General features: G+C 48.1%; 1 protein-coding gene across 2 annotated transcripts in view; it reads right to left on the reverse strand.

Annotated features, from left to right (window-relative positions):
* Positions 1 to 19176, reverse strand: part of dpp6a (dipeptidyl-peptidase 6a) — a 1618183-nt gene that overhangs the window by 1400787 nt on the left and 198220 nt on the right. The window contains exon 1 of one of the 2 annotated variants that reach the window (XM_038798408.1): positions 14962 to 15204. The exons of the other annotated variant lie outside the window; for it this stretch is intronic. Coding sequence (XP_038654336.1) covers positions 14962 to 15012 — 51 coding nt within the window. The 5' untranslated portion in view covers positions 15013 to 15204. Of the gene's footprint in view, positions 1 to 14961; positions 15205 to 19176 lie in introns of those variants that run through there. 2 annotated transcript variants of the gene reach the window in all.

Consider the following 19176-nt stretch of genomic DNA (forward strand, 5'->3'; position numbering starts at 1 on the left):
AAATTTCTTGGGCTATTGATACATATTTATTTTGTCTCTGTGATTTTGGAGCTGCTTTCTCTGCTTCATTTGACCCTCCTAGTCGGGAGTGATCAGTAAATACCTCAGCCCAGGGCATTGTGTGAACGAGAAGTAGGAGACATGTACAGGATTATGACAGGTTTAGAGAATGCGGACAAAGAAAAGTTATTTCCGTTAACCGCCTAGGAGACACAGATTTAAGGTTCGGGTTAATGGATGCAGAGGGGATGTGGTTTTCTGCAGTGAGTAGTAATGGCCTGGAACTGGCTGCCTATCAGGGTGGTGCTGGAGATTACGCGAAATGATCTCGAAAGGATGGGTATTTGAAGAAAATAAACTTGCCGGGCTTCAGGGACAGAGCAGGTGAAGGGACTGAGTGAATTGATCCACACAGAGTTGGGATGCACTCGATTGGCCCAATGGTCTCCCGACTATGCCATAATGACCCTAAGTCATGCTTCCCAAACCTTTTGCTAATGTGACCGTATTTTAATGTTTCAAACTTTCTGTTTCAACAGGGAAGGGTCATTGAAGAAGGTTTGGCATGGGGGTGGTAGCGGGAGGATTTGAAACAGCATAGTTAAACAAAATGAAGTGAACACTGACCATTTTATAGGTGGCAGTGATTGGGCTGCAGAGCAGAGAGAATTAAGCTATGTTTTCCAGCAAAAACAAAGCATGCACATTCAAAGGGGACTCGCAACTGATCTCAAGCCTCTCAACTCAGTCTGTGTTCCACGCCATTGCTTCCTCAGAGCTCATTCCCGCAATTACTCGTCTCCATGCTTCCATTGGGAGTAGTGCCCCACATTATGGGAACACCTGCTCGAAGTGTTGGGCCACTTCCCTCAACACCCCTCCAGCCCTGATGTGACTCTCATAAATAGCGATTGACTTCCAGACTTCATCAGTTTCTTACCCCGATTTACTCTGAATCACCAGAACTCTGAAATTGCCTCATAACTTTTCATATGAGATCCAGGGTGCGCTTTAACAACCAGGGTGCGCCCGTCTTGGTGTCAGGGCGAGGCCGTTGAATCCCTCTCATGGGATTTGCGATGCTCGGATTGCCTCGGGAGATTTAACACGTCTCGCGAGACGTCACAATTTGGATCTCACCCTTACTGGGCATGATCCAGGTCAGCATATTTAAATGGACCATTATACATTCGTGGGATTCTCCCAGCACACGGGACCTGATGGCCATGCCTGCGAGACGTCGCCAGGGCGCCATTTAGTACTGGTCACCACAAACGTGAACCAGTCGTCATGGCACCTTGGGGGTTCTCCCAGGCCCCACCCCACCCCTAGTCGGGGACAGGGCACAGCGGCACCCTGGCATTTCATTTGGCACCTGGGCACCTTGACATTGCCGGCCTGGCACCCTGGCAGTGCCACCCACTCACCCTGGAAGTGTCACCCTAGCCTGGGTGGCACTGCCTGACTGACTGGGGCACTTTCAGAGTGTCAATGCCAGGCTGTTAGGTTGGCACTGCCAGAGATCGGGCCTGGGGTTGGAGAGGGGTCGAAAACTGAGGAGGGTGGCTAAAGGGGGTAGGAGTTTGGGGCAGCCGGTCAAAAGGCGCCCCGATCTGCAAGGGGCCTTTCCTGCTGAGCTCTCCAGCAGGAAGCTCTCCAGCAGGAAATGACTCGAAGTGCGGCCGCGTCGGAGGGAAACCCCTGAGGCCAAAAAGAAATGGCAAAGTGCTGTTGAATAGCAGGGTGCTTCTCGACACTGCAGCCACCAAGAAACTCCATTCATTAAACCCCCCCCCCCAAAACCAGACATAGATTTATCTAGTTAAATCATGCCCCCAGTGAAACATTTTTCAGAATTCTAGGTACAAGAGAATCATATACCTCTCCTCAGTCAACGTGGGAGATAGTTGCTCAAAGGAGACACAAAAGTGGTAAAAGAGACATAGAAGTGTCATGATCTTCGCCCTCTGAATCTATTTTCACCATTATTTACTGGATTATTATTCCAAGCGTCTATTGACACAACTGCGTCAGCCAATGAGTTGGTGGCTGGCTTAGCGATTAATGACAGTCCTCACTGCAAACAGCCTACTTGACAACAGAAACAGAAAATGCTGCAAAAACGGAGCAGGTTTGGCAGTATCTGTGGAGAGGGAAACGAGAGTTAATGCTTCGACTCCAACATTACTCTTCTTCTTTGGCTGGACTCGGAACGTTAACTGTGTTTCTCTCTCCACAGATGCTGCCGGGCCTGCTGAGTTTTCACAGCATTTTCTGTTTTTATTTCGGTTCTCCATCGTCCGCGGTGTTTTGCATTCAGTCCACTTTGCAAAGCGTATTTACTCAGAAAAGCGAGTCCTTTTAAAGGGCGCATTAGCAAAAGCTGCTTTAAAAAAGTCCTGATGAACTTGAGAAAACAGAACTCTTGATCGAAAACACAGTGGTCTCCTGATGAAAGGAGGATGATTTCTCCGGCAAAATGGAGTGAGCAGAAGTTGATTATCCACAAATTAAGTGCATGAATTCAATTCCAGTCACTTACAGCCAGGATTGATGGGGGAGTTACCTAATCATCTTTATTCTAGCTGGGAGTACTGTGTCACTATACACAGCTATTATTACTATATAGATACTCTTGATAAGCAGTCATTATTTCACACAGACTGGAAGTAAGACTAATAAGCCTCTAGTTTCCTGTGAATGTTTATCCCGCTTTATAAATATGGGCATCACAATGGCTTGCTTTCAAGCTGAAAGTACCTCCCCAGTGTCCACTAACTCCATCGCGATGCTCGTCAGTTCCTCACAAACCTCGACTTTAATCCTTCTTCAGAATCCTGGGATAAATACCATTTATCCCTGGCGATATGTTTGTTTTGAACCCTTTAAACCTTTTGAGGACATCCATCTCATTCATATCAAAAGTCATTGATTTTACTTTGGTCATCTCTGTTTCGTGAGGGCATCTTGTTCATGACTTCCCTGGGAATACTTGGGAGAAAGTAATCATTCAGAATATTAACTATATTGCATTAATCCTGGCTTTCGAGTTCATCGCATCTGAGAGTGAAAATCAAGGTGGATTTCACCGAACTGAATCTCATTACTGCTAAAGGAATTGAAAAACAAGTTTACAATTTTGTTATTTATGCAGAAAAGCCTTCAGCAGCTGTATCCTTTGTGACTTACAATAAATAAATCAGAGGAGTTCATGGTTCATCGATCCTCTTTAGGCTGCTGTTTTACGATGATTCAGTGCATTAAAGTTTTTGAGTCTGGGATTTTTACCGCCATTTTGTGCATGTCATGCCGCAATTTGTTTTATTTAATTTGGGGCTATTTGCTAAATCCTGAATGAAAGAAATAAAATTTTTATTATATTGAATTTTCACCGGTATTTTGAGGATCACAGAATTCCACCCATTTTCTGGGTCAAGTGCCTCATACCTGTCACCTCAATCAAACAAACATACAAAGAGCTGGAGTAGGCCATTCAGCCCCAGGAAATGCTCTGCTATTTAATATCATGGCTGCTCTGATAGCAACATTGGGGCTGATTTAGCACAGGGCTAAAGAGCTGGCTTTTAAAGCAGACCAAGGCAGGCCAGCAGCACCGTTCAATTCCCGTACCAGGCTCCCCGAACAGGCGCCGGAATATGGAGACTAGGGGCTTTTCACAGTAACCTCATTTGAAGCCTACTTGTGACAATAAGCGATTTTCATTTCATTTTCAAATCTGCATCCTGCCTCCTACCTGATAACCTCTCCCCCTCTTGCTTCCCAAGAATCTATCCACCTTTGCCTTAAAAATATTCAAAGACTCTGCTGCTGCCACCTTTTCAGGAAGAAAATTCCAAAGATCCTCTGAGGGAATTTGTTTTGCCTTATCTCTATTTTCTATGGGCAACCCTGTATTTTTAAGCAGTGACCCCCACATTTCTTGATTCTTCCAAAGAAGAAATAGCCTCTTCACATCCACCCTGTGAATACCCCTCAGGAACTTGTATGCTTCGATCGAGTTGCCTCTTACTCTTCTAAACTCCTAAAACAAGCCTAACCTGTCCAATCTTCCTCATAAAACAATCCACCCATTCCAGGTACTGGTCTGGTAAATGTTCTCTGAACCTTATCCAAAGTACATATGTCCTTCCTTAAATAATGTGACCAATACTGTGCACAGTGTTCCAGACATGGTCTCACTAGCACTCTCTGTGCAATCAATTAGATAATATTCTTATTTTTTATTCTTCCTGCCAAAATGGACAACTTCACATTTTCCCATATCGTATTTAATTTTCCAGATCTGTGCCCACTCACCTAACCTATCTATGTCCCTTTAGAGCCCCCTTATGCACTCTTCACAATTTACTTTCCTACCTATCTTTGTATCATCAGGACATTTGGCAACCATCCATTCATCCACGTCATTTGTATCAATTGTAAACAGTGGAGATTGTAGCACTGACCCATGTGGCACACCACTTGTTACATATTGCCAATCCCGAAAAGACCCATTCATGCCTACTCTATGCTTCCTGTTAGCCAGCCAAACTTCTATCCATGCTAATATGTTACCCCTATAACACAAGATGTTATTTTCCACTATAACCGTTGATGTGGCACTTGAACAAATGCCTTCTAGAAATATAAGTACAGTACATCCACCAGTTCCACTTCATCCACAGCACATGTTACTTCCTCAAAGAGCTCCAATAAGTTGGTTAAACATGATCTTCCTTTCACAAAACCATGTTAGCTCTGCCCAATTATCTTGAGTTTATCCGAGTGACCTGCAATAACTTCTTTAATAATAGCTTTGAGCATTTTCCCTATGTCAGATGTTAAGTTAATTGGCCTTAGTTTCGCACTTTCTGTCTCCCTCCCTTTTTGAGTAATGGAGTTACACTTGCTATCTTCCAATCTAAAGGAACCTTCCTCAAATCCAGGGAGTTTTGGAAAATTAAAACAATGCATCATCTCATTGGACACTTCTATTAAAACTCTCGGATGAAGTTCACCAGGATCCATGCTCTTGTCAGCCCGCGGCTCTAACAATCTAGTCAGTACCACTTCTCTGGTGACTGTAATTTTTTTGACTTCCTCCCTCCCTTCCATTTCCTGGCTTCTAGCTGTTTCTGGGATGTTACTGGTATCCAAATAGTGAAGACTGATGAAAAATACCTGTTGAATTTATCTGCCAATGCCTTGCTTTCCTTTATCAATTCTCCAGACTCACTTCCCATAAGATCAATGCTCACTTTGTTAACTATTTTCTTTTAAAATAATTACTATCTCTTTTTATATTCCTAGCTAGCTTTCTCTCATGCTCTAATTTTTCCTTCCTTATTAATCTTTTTGTCTCCGTATTCTGTTCCTTATATTCTGTCCAAACTTCTGACCTTCCACCTGTTTTTGCTTTCTATTTACGTTTGATAGTATCTTTAACCTTTCTAGTTAACTATTAACCATGAATAGTGGGTCCAGCCCTTGGACTTTTTATCACTTGTTGGAATGTATCTATCCTGAAATATCCCTTAAATGTTTGCCACTGCATCCATCTCCATTCACCTATCCCGCAACTCAATTTTCTAATTCACCTTTGCCAGCTTAACTTCCATGTCCTCATAATTGCCCTTATTTATGTCAAAAAACATAGGCTGCAATTTTACGGTCATCCTGTCCCGCCAGTGGCAGGGGGTGGCATACAACAGAAAACCCTGTTGACAGCGGAGGGACCAGAGGACCCCTCCACTGGCCAATGGCAGGCCGCTACCACCACTGCCGCAAAACACACCGTGAGGTGTGTGCGGAAAATCCCGCCCAATGGGAAATGTTCAGCCTGGAGTTTAGTTACTAGTGGTGTACCACAAGGATCTGCTTTGGGGCCACTGCTGTTTGTCATTTTTATAAATGACCTGGAAGAGGGCGTAGAAGGATGGGTGAGTAAATTTGCAGATGACACTAAAGTCGGTGGAGTTGTGGACAGTGCGGAAGGATGTTGCAGGTTACAGAGGGACATAGAGCTGGGCTGAGAGGTGGCAAATGGAGTTTTATGCAGAAAAGTGTGAGGTGATTCATTTTGGAAGGAGTAACAGGAACTGTTACAGAGTACTGGGCTAATGATAAGATTCTTGGTCGTGTGGATGAGCAGAGAGATCTCGGTGCCCATGTACATAGATCCCTGAAAGTTGCCACCCAGGTTGGGAGGGTTGTTAAGAAGGCGTACGGTGTGTTAGCTTTTATTGGTAGAGGGATTGAGTTTCGGAGCCATGAGGTCATGTTGCAGCTGTACAAACTCTGGTGCGGCCGCATTTGGAGTATTGCGTGCAGTTCTGGTCGCCGCATTAAAGGAAGGATGTGGAAGCATTGGACAGGGTTGCCTGGTATGGAGGGAAGATTTTATAAGGAAAGGCGGAGGGACTTGAGGCTGTTTTCATTAGAGAGGAGAAGGTTAAGAGGTGACTTAATTGAGGCATACAAGATGATCAGAGGATTAGATAGGGTGGACAGTGAGATGGTGATGGCTAGCACGAGGGGACATAGCTTTAAATTGAGGGGAGATAGATATAGGACAGATGTCAGAGGTAGGTTCTTTACTCAGAGAGTAGTAAGGGGTGGAATGCCCTGCCTACAACAGTAGTGGACACGCCAACATTGAGGGCATTTAAATGGTCATTGGATAAACATATGGATGATAAGGGAATAGTATAGATGGGCTTTAGAGGGGTTTCACAGGTTGGCACAACATCGAGGGCCGAAGGGCCTGTACTGCACTGTAATGTTCTATGTTCTATGTCTCAGATTTCCTTCCTTCCTCAAACGGAATGTAAAATTCAATCATGTTGAGGCCACTGCTCCCCAGGGGCGCCTTAACTGTGAGATCAGTAATTACTCCCACCTTGTTGCGCAGTGCCAGATTTAGTATCACATGTTCTCTGCTTTGCCCCAGAACATGCTGTTAGAACATAGAAATTCCAGTACAGAAGGAGGCCATTCGGCCCATCGAGTCTGCACTGACCCACTTAAGCCCTCACTTCCACCCTATTCCCGTAACCCAACAACCCCTCCGAACCTTTATGGTCACTAAGAGCAATTTATCATGGCCAATCCACCTAACCTGCACGTCTTTGGATTGTGGGAGGAAAATGGAGCATCCGGAGAAAACCCTCGCAGACACGGGGAGAACGTGCAGACTCCGCATAGACGGTGACCCAGCAGGGAATCGAACCTGGCACCAGGGAGCTATGAAGCCACAATGCTATCCACTTGTGCTACCTGCTGTTCCAAGAAACTATCCTGAAGCCATGCAATGAACTCTTCATATGGGCTACATTTCTCCATCTGAATTTCCGGTCTATAGGTAATTTGAAATCTCCCATGAATACCGCCATGCCTTTCTGACAAGCTCCAATTATTTCCTCCTTTATGATCCACCTTACCAGGTGATTACAGTTAGGGGACCCATACACATCTTGCACAAGAGACTTCTTGCCTTTCATCTCTCCCCAAACCATGCTTGAAAATCAGTGACTGGGATGCAAATAAACTTGTTTGTTATCTAAACTAGGCCAACGTATTGGTTCTTTGGCAAACACAAAAAAAAGTTTGCTGAACACTTGCATGATAACGAAAACTGTTAATTAACATCCAAGTAGAACATTTATTGGTAGTTAAAAATAATCAATCTGCATTTTATACATGAACGTACAATTGCACTAAACCCAGCAATAGAAGAAATCATCCTTTCAGCATTGTTGACTCCTCCTATGGCTGTAATTATTGATTTCAGAAAGTTTATAATGGTGATAATAATAAAAAGATAAAAATGAAAATTTATTAATTTTAATGTATCTTCAAGATGTCCTGGGCTTAGTAAACAGATGCATCAAACATCAGAATGCCTGGTATCTGACTATCCGACTGAGAAAGGGCCAAACACTTTGAATGCAATATCCATTTTGCGTATTCAGCATTTTAAACAATCATCTACGTTCAGAACTGGCCCAAATGTCCAATCATCATGTGTAAACTGGTCAGTGAATGCCAGCAGGCTCTTTGATTGGGAGTCTTATTTTGTTCAAGCACAATTTCGCTCTCAGTTGGGATTCCTGCGAGGTACAGCTGGATAACATTCTGGAACAGAAATCCTGAACAATTTCTCCTCTAATTCCCATTAATTAGCCTATGAAATGGAAGACACTTCTAATTAATGTGACTCTGGTGCATGAAATCATTGAACTCCTTTTGGTATCACAGAAAGAAGCCATTTGGCCCATTGTGGCTGTAACAGGTCTTAGCATGAGCAATTGACCTGGTGTTACTTCCCTGCCTGTCCCCTATCGCCCCAGAGCGCATAGACCATAAGACTGATTTGACCAAATAAAGTTGATCTCTCCAGTAACCAACACAACATCCAATTTCATTTTGAGCTTTCCCAATTTATTTATCCCAGTTACTCGGCATAGCAGTTTATTCCACACTTTTATCATACTTTCGCTATAGTCTAATTGTATATACTTGAAAGGGGAAAATTTGTTGGACTTTGGAGAGAGAATGGGGGGGGGGGCTCAATTGGATAGCTTTTTCAAAGAACCGATACCCAGTGGGTCAAATGGCCTCCAGCTGTGCTGTACAATTCATGATTAACTTGACTATGGAATTGGATTATACGAGATATGCAGCACAGAAACAAACCATTTCGTGCAACCATGGTATGCCGTTATGTTCCACTCTTTGCTCAACAAAATAATAACCCTTTATTCCCTTCTTGTTCATGTGCTTTAGCTCAGTTGACTGGACAGCTGGTTCATGATACAGAGCAAGGCCAGCAGCCTTGTTGGCCAGGGATCAATTCTCTTATCGGCTGAGGTTGTTCATGAAGGCCTCGCCTTCTCAACCTTGTCCCTCGCCTGAGGTGTGGTGATCCTCAGGCTAAATCACCACCAATCAGCTCTTCCCCTCAAAGGGGAAGCAGGCCATGGTCATCTGGGACTGTGGCAACTTTATATACTCTTTGGATAAAGAAGTTTTTTCTGAATTAGATTTGGATTTCTCGGTGACCAATTTACATCGATGACCTCTAGTTGTGCTGTCCCCCACAAAAAGAATGTTCTTTCTGTGTCCTATCCATCAAAATCTTCCATACTTCTAAATACCTTTATTAAATCACCCCTCAGCCTTCTTTGTCGAACGGAAAAAACACCCTACCTATCACACCTTTCCTGACACATATACCTGATATCATTGTTGTCAATCTCTTCTGCACCCTCTCCAGTATCTCTATGTTCTTTTTTACAATGTACTGACCGGAACTACACACAGTATGGTCTCACCCCGGTTTCATACAAGTTTAGCATAACGTCCTTATTTTCATTCTATCCGTTTAGAAATAAAGCCTTGTGCTTGGCTTGTTCTATATATGGCCTTGCTCACCTGTTGGACAACTTTTCGAGATTCAATTTCATTACATTATTCTTAGTTGCAATTACCACATTCTATAATAACATTCCGTATAAAATCTTAAATGAGCTAGCCTTACACCGCAGTCCATTATGCATGCTATCACGTCTTTGATGTCCCGGAGGAAAGACCAAAGTTAATTGATGTTTTGCCGGCTGCAGTATGCTCCTTAAAAACCCCTGCCTGCAATCTTTCATCTTATCTCCATTGTTTTTTTTTGTGTTGGGTGTGATTTGATGTGAAATAATTGCTCCATTCTAACATCATTAACTCCAGGCAGAAATCCCAAATCAATCCTGCTTACACATCAGTGCTTATTAGGGACTATTGACAGGTTAAAAAAATATATAGATCACCATCAAGGGCGGCGAGTGAAATTTTGGTGGATGAACAAGCATGTCTCTGGGTTGCTTGCTTGTCCAAATGTAAAATGGATGGATTTGGCAAGTATACCCGGATTACCTTTCAGTTAATTCTGAATGATGTTTGCAAGCTGTCACGCAACTAAAATTGTTTGAGCACATTAACTGAGAATGATCAGCGTCATGAGTTTTTAAAATTACACTATAAAGTGGTAAAACTCAATTAACTCAGGACACGTTTGAGGCCTTAAAGGTTTTGACATAATGTAAATATGATATATAGGAAGAGCCTGCTTCTCCATAGCACCTTCGTGTCCTCAGCCCATCACTAAAAGCTTCACAGCTAATAAATTGTGCACTGTTGTAATATAGACAAACACAGCAATGAGATGAATAGCCAGATTATCCAATTATTGTCTCAGTGGTGTAGGTCTAGGGAAGTATGTTGGCTAGAACATCAGCAGGACAAACATCCTCTTCTTTGAATGGTCCCATTTTTTTTTGCATGTGATTCAAAGGGCAGATTTAACATCCCAGCTGAGGGAGGACACCTTTGACAATGAAGCCCTCTCTCTCAGTACTGACCTTTTGTGTCAGCCTGAATTATGTCCTGAACTGAAGCTTGAACTTACACCCTTATGAATCAGAGACAAGAGAATTCCTATCAAATCAAGGCTGGCACGTAACAATAAAAGTCTTCCAACTTGAGCTATTTCTCTTGTCTAAGGAATAGTCAAAAGTATTACTGAACTTCAGAAATTCAGGGTAGGGAGTCCCAAGCACAGATTTGGTGATACAGTGCAGCAGTACTAATCTGCGAGATCTATAAAGCTTTCTAGTAGTTGTCCATTCTCATTTCCAATAAAAGTGACTCAGAAATAATACTTCAAATAGGATATTAGCTGTAATCATTAACCTGGTATTTAGGATCCATATCTCAGGTTTTATCTTAGCAACAACAGCTCACTTTTACATCCAATCTTTAACATAATAAAACACCTTGAGGTGCATTATGAAACAAAGCCACATAGGAAAATAACGGGTATGAAAAAAACTGCAGAAGAGGACCCTGATTAGTGTTGAGATATCAGTACATTTATTTAGAGCGAGATTTGAGATTTCACTGCGTGAGTGTGGAGACCTGTCAGATTTCATACAGATAGCTAGCAATTGGTCATTTCCACATGGAATGATGAAGGTGCTCCTTGCAATAATAACATTGAATCTGGCTTCTGAGACACTTTCTCTGAATGTGCATTAAGGTGATCAGGCTTATTAAATGAGAGTTCTTTCTGTGGATCTCCACAGAAGTGACCGATATCTATTTAACTACGGAAAAATTGCATTAGAGCAGGAGTTCTTCTCAAGACCTTCCATTACAAGATGTGTTAACTCAAAGCTGTCATTGCTTGATTCATTTTTTTCAATAGGGTGTCAGAGGACATAACAGGATAGGAGCCCATCAAAATTCATACTCAGCAACTTGAAAATTCTCATGTGCTTAAGGCAGTTCTTGCAAATACATTTCCCATATCTCGGATAAGCAGTTCACCAGACTTCACCAAAGCTAAAGTAAGAATTTTTCTGATAATAATTTCATTACAGGCTTCTCATTTCCTTCAGTGCAGAGCTGTATAAGTTAGACAGTTCCGAGAATTCTAATCCAGAGGCTTGTTACTCAAAGTCGGACCATAACAATACTTCATGGTGCATTGAAGGAAAGGAACCATGATCTCAGGAAATGCTGCTGGATGTCTGATGTTTGAGAAGGCAATTTGCACTGGAAAAGTCTTTATTATAATCAGTTGAAACCTTGAAGCTACTAATCAGCATGGCTGGAAACTAACCTATTTGGAGAGTATAAAAGTTAGCCAACAGCTGGAAATATTTTGGAATCTAATTTTGAGAGGAAAATAAATCACATTGATGGAAATTGATGTGAAATTCAGTGAAGTAGAAATGCTCTGATCAAGCCACCTAAGAAGGACTACTTTGAAACGTGTGTGTTCCAAAGAACTGGTGGTTTGTATGTTCAATCTGTTTTCAGACATTTTTCAAACTCCGTCTCCATTAAGCTTTTATCAGCTTGTAATTCACAGGCAATCAGAGAAATCATGTTCACCCCAGTATCATCAAGTACGAATAGATACCAAAGTTCAGACCCGGGATTCATGTAAAACTTAGTGCTGATACTATTCAGATATCAAGAAACCAAAAATGGCAGAAATATAAAATACAAAAACACACGATTCATGAAAATCCATGCTGTTTAGACTACTAGTCTGGTCACATAACCACCACATTACCCTCCCCAGTGAAAGGTGGGCCTGCTAGTTTGCAATTTTTCTTTGCGATTTTATTATCTGTTGGGGGTTGCTTTGGATTCAAAGGCTGACGCTTGCTGGTGGATGTTGGGCAATATTTCTGGTCACCCAGTCGGAGTGGGGCTACTCTGCGACAAATTGATTGATGCATTTCACATTCTTTCATTGGGATGCATTCTGTAAAAAGCAGATGTGAAATGGGACTATGCCAGCACTTGCATATTTGTTACACATTTATGGGTATGGGAGAGAGATGGTTTCCATATTTAGCTGATGATAACAGTTCACAAGATGCCAGCAATGCTTTTGGAGATTGCACTCTCAATGATTAACATCAAGGGTCTTGACACTGGCAGGACACAGTGATGATTTTCTTTTATAAAGTTGTCAGTCTAATAGGAATAGATTGGTGGTAATAGCAGACATTTTCTAAAAGGAGTTTCTCTGCTGGGGCTTGATGTGGTTGGTCTTTCACTTTCAAAACTGAGTATTAGGAAAGGCTTTGCATCTAACATTATGTGATAGACATTTGACTTTGAAAATGCCAATCACAGCACCAGCTATATAAAGGTTACTGGAGGAAAATGTTGTTATTTTATCATGCATTTCTTCCCATGGCACAGGGTCTTTGATTACTATTTAAATGAAATATTACAAGCTGTTCTGCCATTTTAATACATATTTTTTTTTAAAAACATTGCATTTGGATGGATTTTTAGCTTCCGAACAATTAGAAAGACTATTTCTACATTATTGGAAATACCACATGAACCACCAACAGGAGGATAGAATTGTAGAGCTTACCTGAGGTTGGCAGCTACCATTATAAACATGGAAGTAGGAATTCATAATGGACAGAATGGATGACTTTAAGACAAGAACAGAGTTAGGTCTGTGTGATTTGGTTCCATTATCTCCTTACCTTTAACATCTTAACTTAGGGGTGATTATGCACACGTCTATATGGTGGGGCATCTGAGAGTTTAACATGAACATGGTGCATTTTGATATGATTTTCTTTATCAGTGTAAAGATGGTAGGGGCTAAATTGTTCAGGCACTTCGCTGCACTTTAATGCGTAGGAGGGCTGTGATTTGGGGAGGTGCAGAGGCCCCCAGAAGGTCTGTGGGACCAATCAAGTTTTGCTTTCATTTGAAGGTGACACATACGGGGTGGAATTCAAAGCCCTCCCACGAGTCAAGTTTGGAGGCAAAGGAGGCATTTAGTCAGGAGGTAAGGTGGGTACATTGACGTCTTACTGCCTCTACCCCAATTAAGTTTTTGGGGCAGGAGGTCTCGTGGGTGAACTCATTCAAAGGCACTTGGTGCCTGATCAAGATCATGGGGCCCAACAGCGGGAAGGTGAGCACACTGCAACAACCACCCCTCACCCCTTCGTCTGAACACCCCTGCCAGCAATTTGGTCCTTGATCCTGGGGAAGGCTCATCATTGGCCATGTAAATACTTAACTGGCACTTAATATAGTGAGCTTTCCCCAGCTGCAACGTGGTGCTCTCGCCATCTCTCCAGCTGGACGGCGAGACTCCCATCACCTGGATTAAATTCCACCCATGGTCTTAACTCCTTACATAAGGCTCGGGGAGAGATGGGCTGGGTCGGATATGCAGAGCATGATCTGGGGTTATTTTTTCCGCACAGTTCCTCACAGGCCTTTCATTCCAATTGGTTTGCTTTGTAGTTTATTACTCCATTCATATCACCAGACAGGGAGGGCAGGTAAAACATATTAACATACATTTCACTGCAGTTTTGCAAGATTCTTAAGGCGGGTAGAGCAGAAGAAATAACACTGTTGTAATGCAACACTATGTTTCCTTCTACTAGTAATGGATCACTATACAAGAAGAGTTCCAAAGAGTTTCTAAGACATGACTTGGCAATGTGAGGATAAATCACATTGGGGATTGCGGGGCGGGGAATATTGAACCTGGATGTAGCAAAGGTGTAAAAAAAATACTGTAAAGACGTTGATTGTACGTGACCTTGCAGAAATTGACAGTGGAAATCGAGAGTCGCGTTTGGGTCAGTCTCCCCCAGCCCCACATCCACACACTGGAACACCTTTTGCCATTTCGCTTCAAACGTGTGAAGTGACCCGACCAAATTGGACAACTGCAGAACACCATCACCCCGCTGGGATGAGGTCCACATGTTAAGGTACTACTACTATGTGAATGGGTTGTATTTTCCCACTCAAAAACTTTCCCCGACTCCAAAGTGTCACAGTAGCGGGGGTGGAATGGCATCTTTCCACTGATTCATTCCACTACAGCAGGTATTCTCCTCTTGGTGAAATGAGTGTTGATTCAAAGCAGCCACAGAAATAACACGCTCTTCTCGCACTGACCATTGAAATCTCCCGTCGGGGTCTCTCCCTCTTTTTGATTGTAAAACGCAGAGTTGTGGTATAAAGTGCCTGCCCCCTCCCTCCCCATAAAAGGCTGTTTGAAAAAAATATATCAGCTGTGAGGGATGAGGGGTGTGGCACTTCCTTAAAACCTCTGGATGATTATTCCAACCACTGGGCGTGGACTCTAACACGAATATGCACACAACAAACACAAACACACACAATCCCTGCTTGTCGATCGTTGCATTTCCCCAATCGTCGCCCGCTTAACAATGAAACACCGGCCACAAGCGTCTAAACTATTCGACAATGCAGACTGCTCACTTTCTGCTGCAACTTATCCTCGAGGAGCTGGCTAACCCCAGGATGATGTCTCCCTGCTGGATGGAGTGATTTTACTGGATTTACAGCACGCGTGTTGTGCTCACTTCAGCGCTCACTTACCATCACGTTGCCTTGCATTTGAGCTGTTCTGATCATGGATTGTTTCTTCATCCTTGCTCTTTACCTCTGCTCGGATCTCTCTCTCTCTCTCTCACCCTCTTTTGCCCTGTGGTTGCCTCGATAGTTCCGCTGTTCCTTGCTCCCACCCTCCCCGTTTCCAGTCAGTGAATGAGTGGAGCTTTGAAAAAAGGGATGTCCCAATTAAAGTGCCGAGACGGAGCGCCTGCCAGCGCCGCTCCCGCTGTTTTGTTTGGGGTATTTTTGAAGAGCCCTGGCTGATCCGAGTCCGCTGCACTTTGAGAAGGCGGCGGGATGGACTAGACTGATCCCCATAGCGGGAGATTGATCTGCTGGGGGGGAGGGGAGGGAGGGAGGGGCGGTGAAGACCGATAATCTCAAAATTAGTCTTTTGTCAAATATAAAAATGCCCCCCCCCCCCCCCCCAACTCCCTCCTCCCCCCTAACTCCCTCCTCCCCCCTCCTCCCCTCAGAGATGTTGAGACGTCCACGTTCGGATTTACAAGTCTCGGTGTGTCCGCCCTCGTCACTGTCCCGCGTCCCCAGATTATCTTTAATGACAGCAAACTGACAAGTGTTTTTAGCTGCCCCCCCCCCCCCCCCCCCCACACACACACACACAGAGGGGAGGCTGAGGGACGGCCTGGACCGGCTGAGGAACGCCTGGACCAGCGCCAGGGGGAATAAATCAGGCCGCTCGCCAGTGACTAGGCGACAACACCTTTTTGCGTTTCTATGGCTGGGGGGGGGGGGGGGGGGGGGAAGGTTGGGGGTGTGAGAGGGGAGGTTATGGGGGGGGTGAGAGGGGAGGTTATGGGGGGGGTGAGAGGGGAGGTTATGGGGGGGGTGAGAGGGGAGGTTATGGGGGGGGTGAGAGGGGAGGTTATGGGGGGGTGAGAGGGGGGTTATGGGGGGGTGAGAGGGGGGTTATGGGGGTGTGAGAGGGGGGTTATGGGGGGGGTGAGAGGGGGGTTATGAGGGGGTGAGAGGGGGGTTATGGGGGGGTGAGAGGGGGGTTATGGGGGGGTGAGAGGGGGGTTATGGGGGGGTTGGAGGGGTGGGGGGGTGAGAGGGGGGTTATGGGGGGGGTGAGGGGGGGTTATGGGGGGTGAGAGGGGGGGTTATGGGGGGGTGAGAGGGCGGGTTATGGGGGGGTTATGGGGGTGAGAGTGGGGGTTGTGGGTGAGAGGGGGGTGTGGGGGAGGGGGGTTGTGGGGAGGGGGGTTATGGGGGGTGGGGTAGGGGGGTTATGGGGGTGGGTAGGGGGGGTTATGGGGGGTGGGGTAGGGGGGTTGTGGGGGAGGGGGGGTTATGGGGAGGGGGGTTGTAGGGGGAGGGGGGTTATGGGAGGGGGTTATGGGGGGTGGGGGAGGGGGGTTATGGGGGTGGGGGGGTTTTGGGGGAGGGGGGTTGTGGGGGAGGGGGGTTATGGGGTGGGGGAGGGGGTGTTGGGGGAGGGGGGGTTATTGGGGTGGGGGAGGGGGTTATGGGGGTGGGGGAGGGGGTTATGGGGGTGGGGGAGGGGGGTTATGGGGGAGGGGGGTTATGGGGAGGGGGGTTATGGGGGGGGGGGAGGGGGGTTATGGGAGGTGGGGGAGGGGGGTTATGGGGGTGGGGGGGTTATGGGGGAGGGGGGTGTGGGGTGGGGGAGGGGGGTGTTGGGGGAGGGGGGTTATGTGGGTGGGGGAGGGGGCTATGGGGGTGGGGGAGGGTGGTTATGGGGGGTAGGGGAGGTGGGGTTATGGGGGGTCGCGGAGGGGGAGTTATGGGGAGGGGGGGTTATGGGGAGTAGGGGTTATGGGGGTGGGGGAGGGGGGTTGTGGGGGAGGTGGGGTTATGGGGGGTGGAGGACGGGGGTTATGGGGGGTGGAGGAGGGGGGTTATTGGGGTGGGGAGGGGGGTTATGGGGGAGGGGGGTAATGGGGGTGGGCGAGAGGGTTATGGGGGTGGGCGAGAGGGTTATGGGGGTGTGGAGAGGGTTATGGGGGTGGGGGAGGGGGGTTGTGGGGGAGGGGGGTTGTGGGGGAGGGGGGTTGTGGGGGAGGGGGGTTGTGGGGGAGGGGGGGTGTGTGGGGGAGGGGGTTGTGGGGAGGGGGTGTTGTGGGAGGGGGAAGTGGGTTGTGGGAGGGGTGTTGTGGGAGGGGGGAAGGGTGTTGTGGGAGGGGGAAGGGGTGTTGTGGGAGGGGGAAGGGGTGTTGTGGGAGGGGGAGGGAGTGTTGTGGGGGGAGGGGGGCTGTTGTGGGGGGAGGGGGGCTGTTGGGGGGGAGGGGGGTTGTAGGGGAGGGGGGGTTGTAGGGGGTGGGGGCTATGGGGAAAGGGGGTGTTGTGGGGAAGGGGGGTTGTGGGGAAGGGTTGTGGGGAAGATGGGAAGGGTTGTGGGGGTGGGGGAGGGGAGTTTGTGGGGGGTGGGGGAGGGGAGTTTTGGGGGAGAGGAGTTGTGGGGGGTTGGGGAGTTGTGGGGTTGGGGGATTGGGGGTTGTGGGGAGTGGGGGAGTTGTGGGGGTGTGGGGGGTGGGGGAGGGGAGTTGTGGGGGGTGGGGGAGGGGAGTTGTGGGGGGTGGGGGAGGGGAGTTGTGAGGGGGTAGGGGAGGGGAGTTGTGGGAGGAGGGGAGTTGTGGGGGGAGGATTGGTGGTGGGGGTTGTGGGTGGGGGTTGGGGGGAGGTTGGGGAGGGGGGTTAGGAGTGGGTGAGGGGGTTTTGGGGGGATCAAGAGGGGGGTTGTGGGGGTGGGGAGGGGGTTGTGGGGGGTGGGGAGGGGGTTGTGGGGGGTGGGGGAGAGGAGTTGTGGGGGGTGGGGGAGGGGTGTTGTGCGGGTGTGGGGGAGAGGATTTGTGGGGGGTGGGGGATTGTGGGGGGTGGGGGAGGGGTGGGGCGGGAGTCTGGGGGAGTTGTGGGGGTGGGGAAGGGAGTTGTGGGGTGGGGAAGGGTGTTATGGTGGTGGGGGAGGTTGTGGGGAGGGGGGACGGGGTGCGGGAGGGGAGTTGTGGGGGAGGGGAGCTTTGGGGGGTGGGGAGGGGAGTTGGGTGGTGGGGGAGGGGAGTTGGGTGGTGGGGGAGGGGTGTTGGGGAGGGGGTGGGATGGGGGGTGGGGAGGGGGGTTGTGGGGTGGGGGAGGGGAGTTGTGGGGGAGGGGAGCTTTGGGGGGTTGGGGAGGGGAGTGGGTGGTGGGGAAGGGGAGTTGAGGGTGGGGAAGGGGAGTGGGTGGTGGGGAGGGGAGTTGGGTGGTGGGGGAGGGGGGATGGGGTGGGGGAGGGGAGTTGGGTGGTGGGGGAGGGGGATGGGGTGGGGGAGGGGGTAGGATGGGGGGTGGGGGTGTTGTGGGGTGGGGGAGGGGGTTGTGGGGGGTGGGGAGGGTGGTGGTGGGGGAGGGGTGGGGGCGGGAGTCGGGGGGAGTTGTGGGGGTGGGGAAGGGAGTGGTGGGGGTGGGGAAGGGTGTTGTGGTGGTGGGGGAGGTTGTGGGGAGGGGGGACGGGGGTGCGGGAGGGGAGTTGTGGGGGAGGGGAGGGGTTGGTGGGGAGGGGGGTGGAGAGGGGGGCTGTGGGTGTTGTGGAGGGGGGTTGTAGGGGTGGGGAGGGGGGTTGTGGTGAGGGGGTTGTGGGGGTGGGGGTGGGGAGGGGAGTTGTGGGGGTGGGGAGGGGATTGTGGGGGTGGGGAGTTGTGGGTGGTGGGAAGGGGATGGGGTGGTGGGAAGGGGGTTGGGGAGGTGGAAAGGGGGGTGGGGAGGTGGGAAGGGGGGTGGGGAGGTGGGAAGGGGGTTGAGGAGGAGGAGGTGTTGGGGAGGAGAGGATGTTGGGGGGAGGGTGTAGGGGAGGGGATATGAGGGGAAGGGGGTGAGGGGGTTTGGGGGGAGGGGTGGGGTTGAGAGAGAGGGGGTTGGGGTTGAGAGAGAGGGGGTTGGGATGAGAGTGAGGGGGTGTTGGGGGGTGATGTTGGATGGGTGAGGTTGGGGCAGTGAGGGTGAGGTGGGGGGTTGAGGTTGGGAGGATGTGGTTGGGGAGGTGAGGGGAAAGTTGGGGAGGTGAGGGGAACGTTGGGGGGTGAGGGGAAAGTTGGGGGGGGTGAGGGGGAGATTGGGGGGTGAGGGGGTGATTGGGGGGGGTGATTGGGGGGGTGAGGGGTGATGGGGGGTGAGGGGGTGATTGGGGGTGAGGGGTGATTGGGGGGAGGGAGGGGGTGTTTGGGGGAGGGGGGGTGATTG

The sequence above is a fragment of the Scyliorhinus canicula genome, chromosome 5 (genome assembly GCF_902713615.1).
Source record: "Scyliorhinus canicula chromosome 5, sScyCan1.1, whole genome shotgun sequence".
NCBI lineage: Eukaryota > Metazoa > Chordata > Chondrichthyes > Carcharhiniformes > Scyliorhinidae > Scyliorhinus > Scyliorhinus canicula.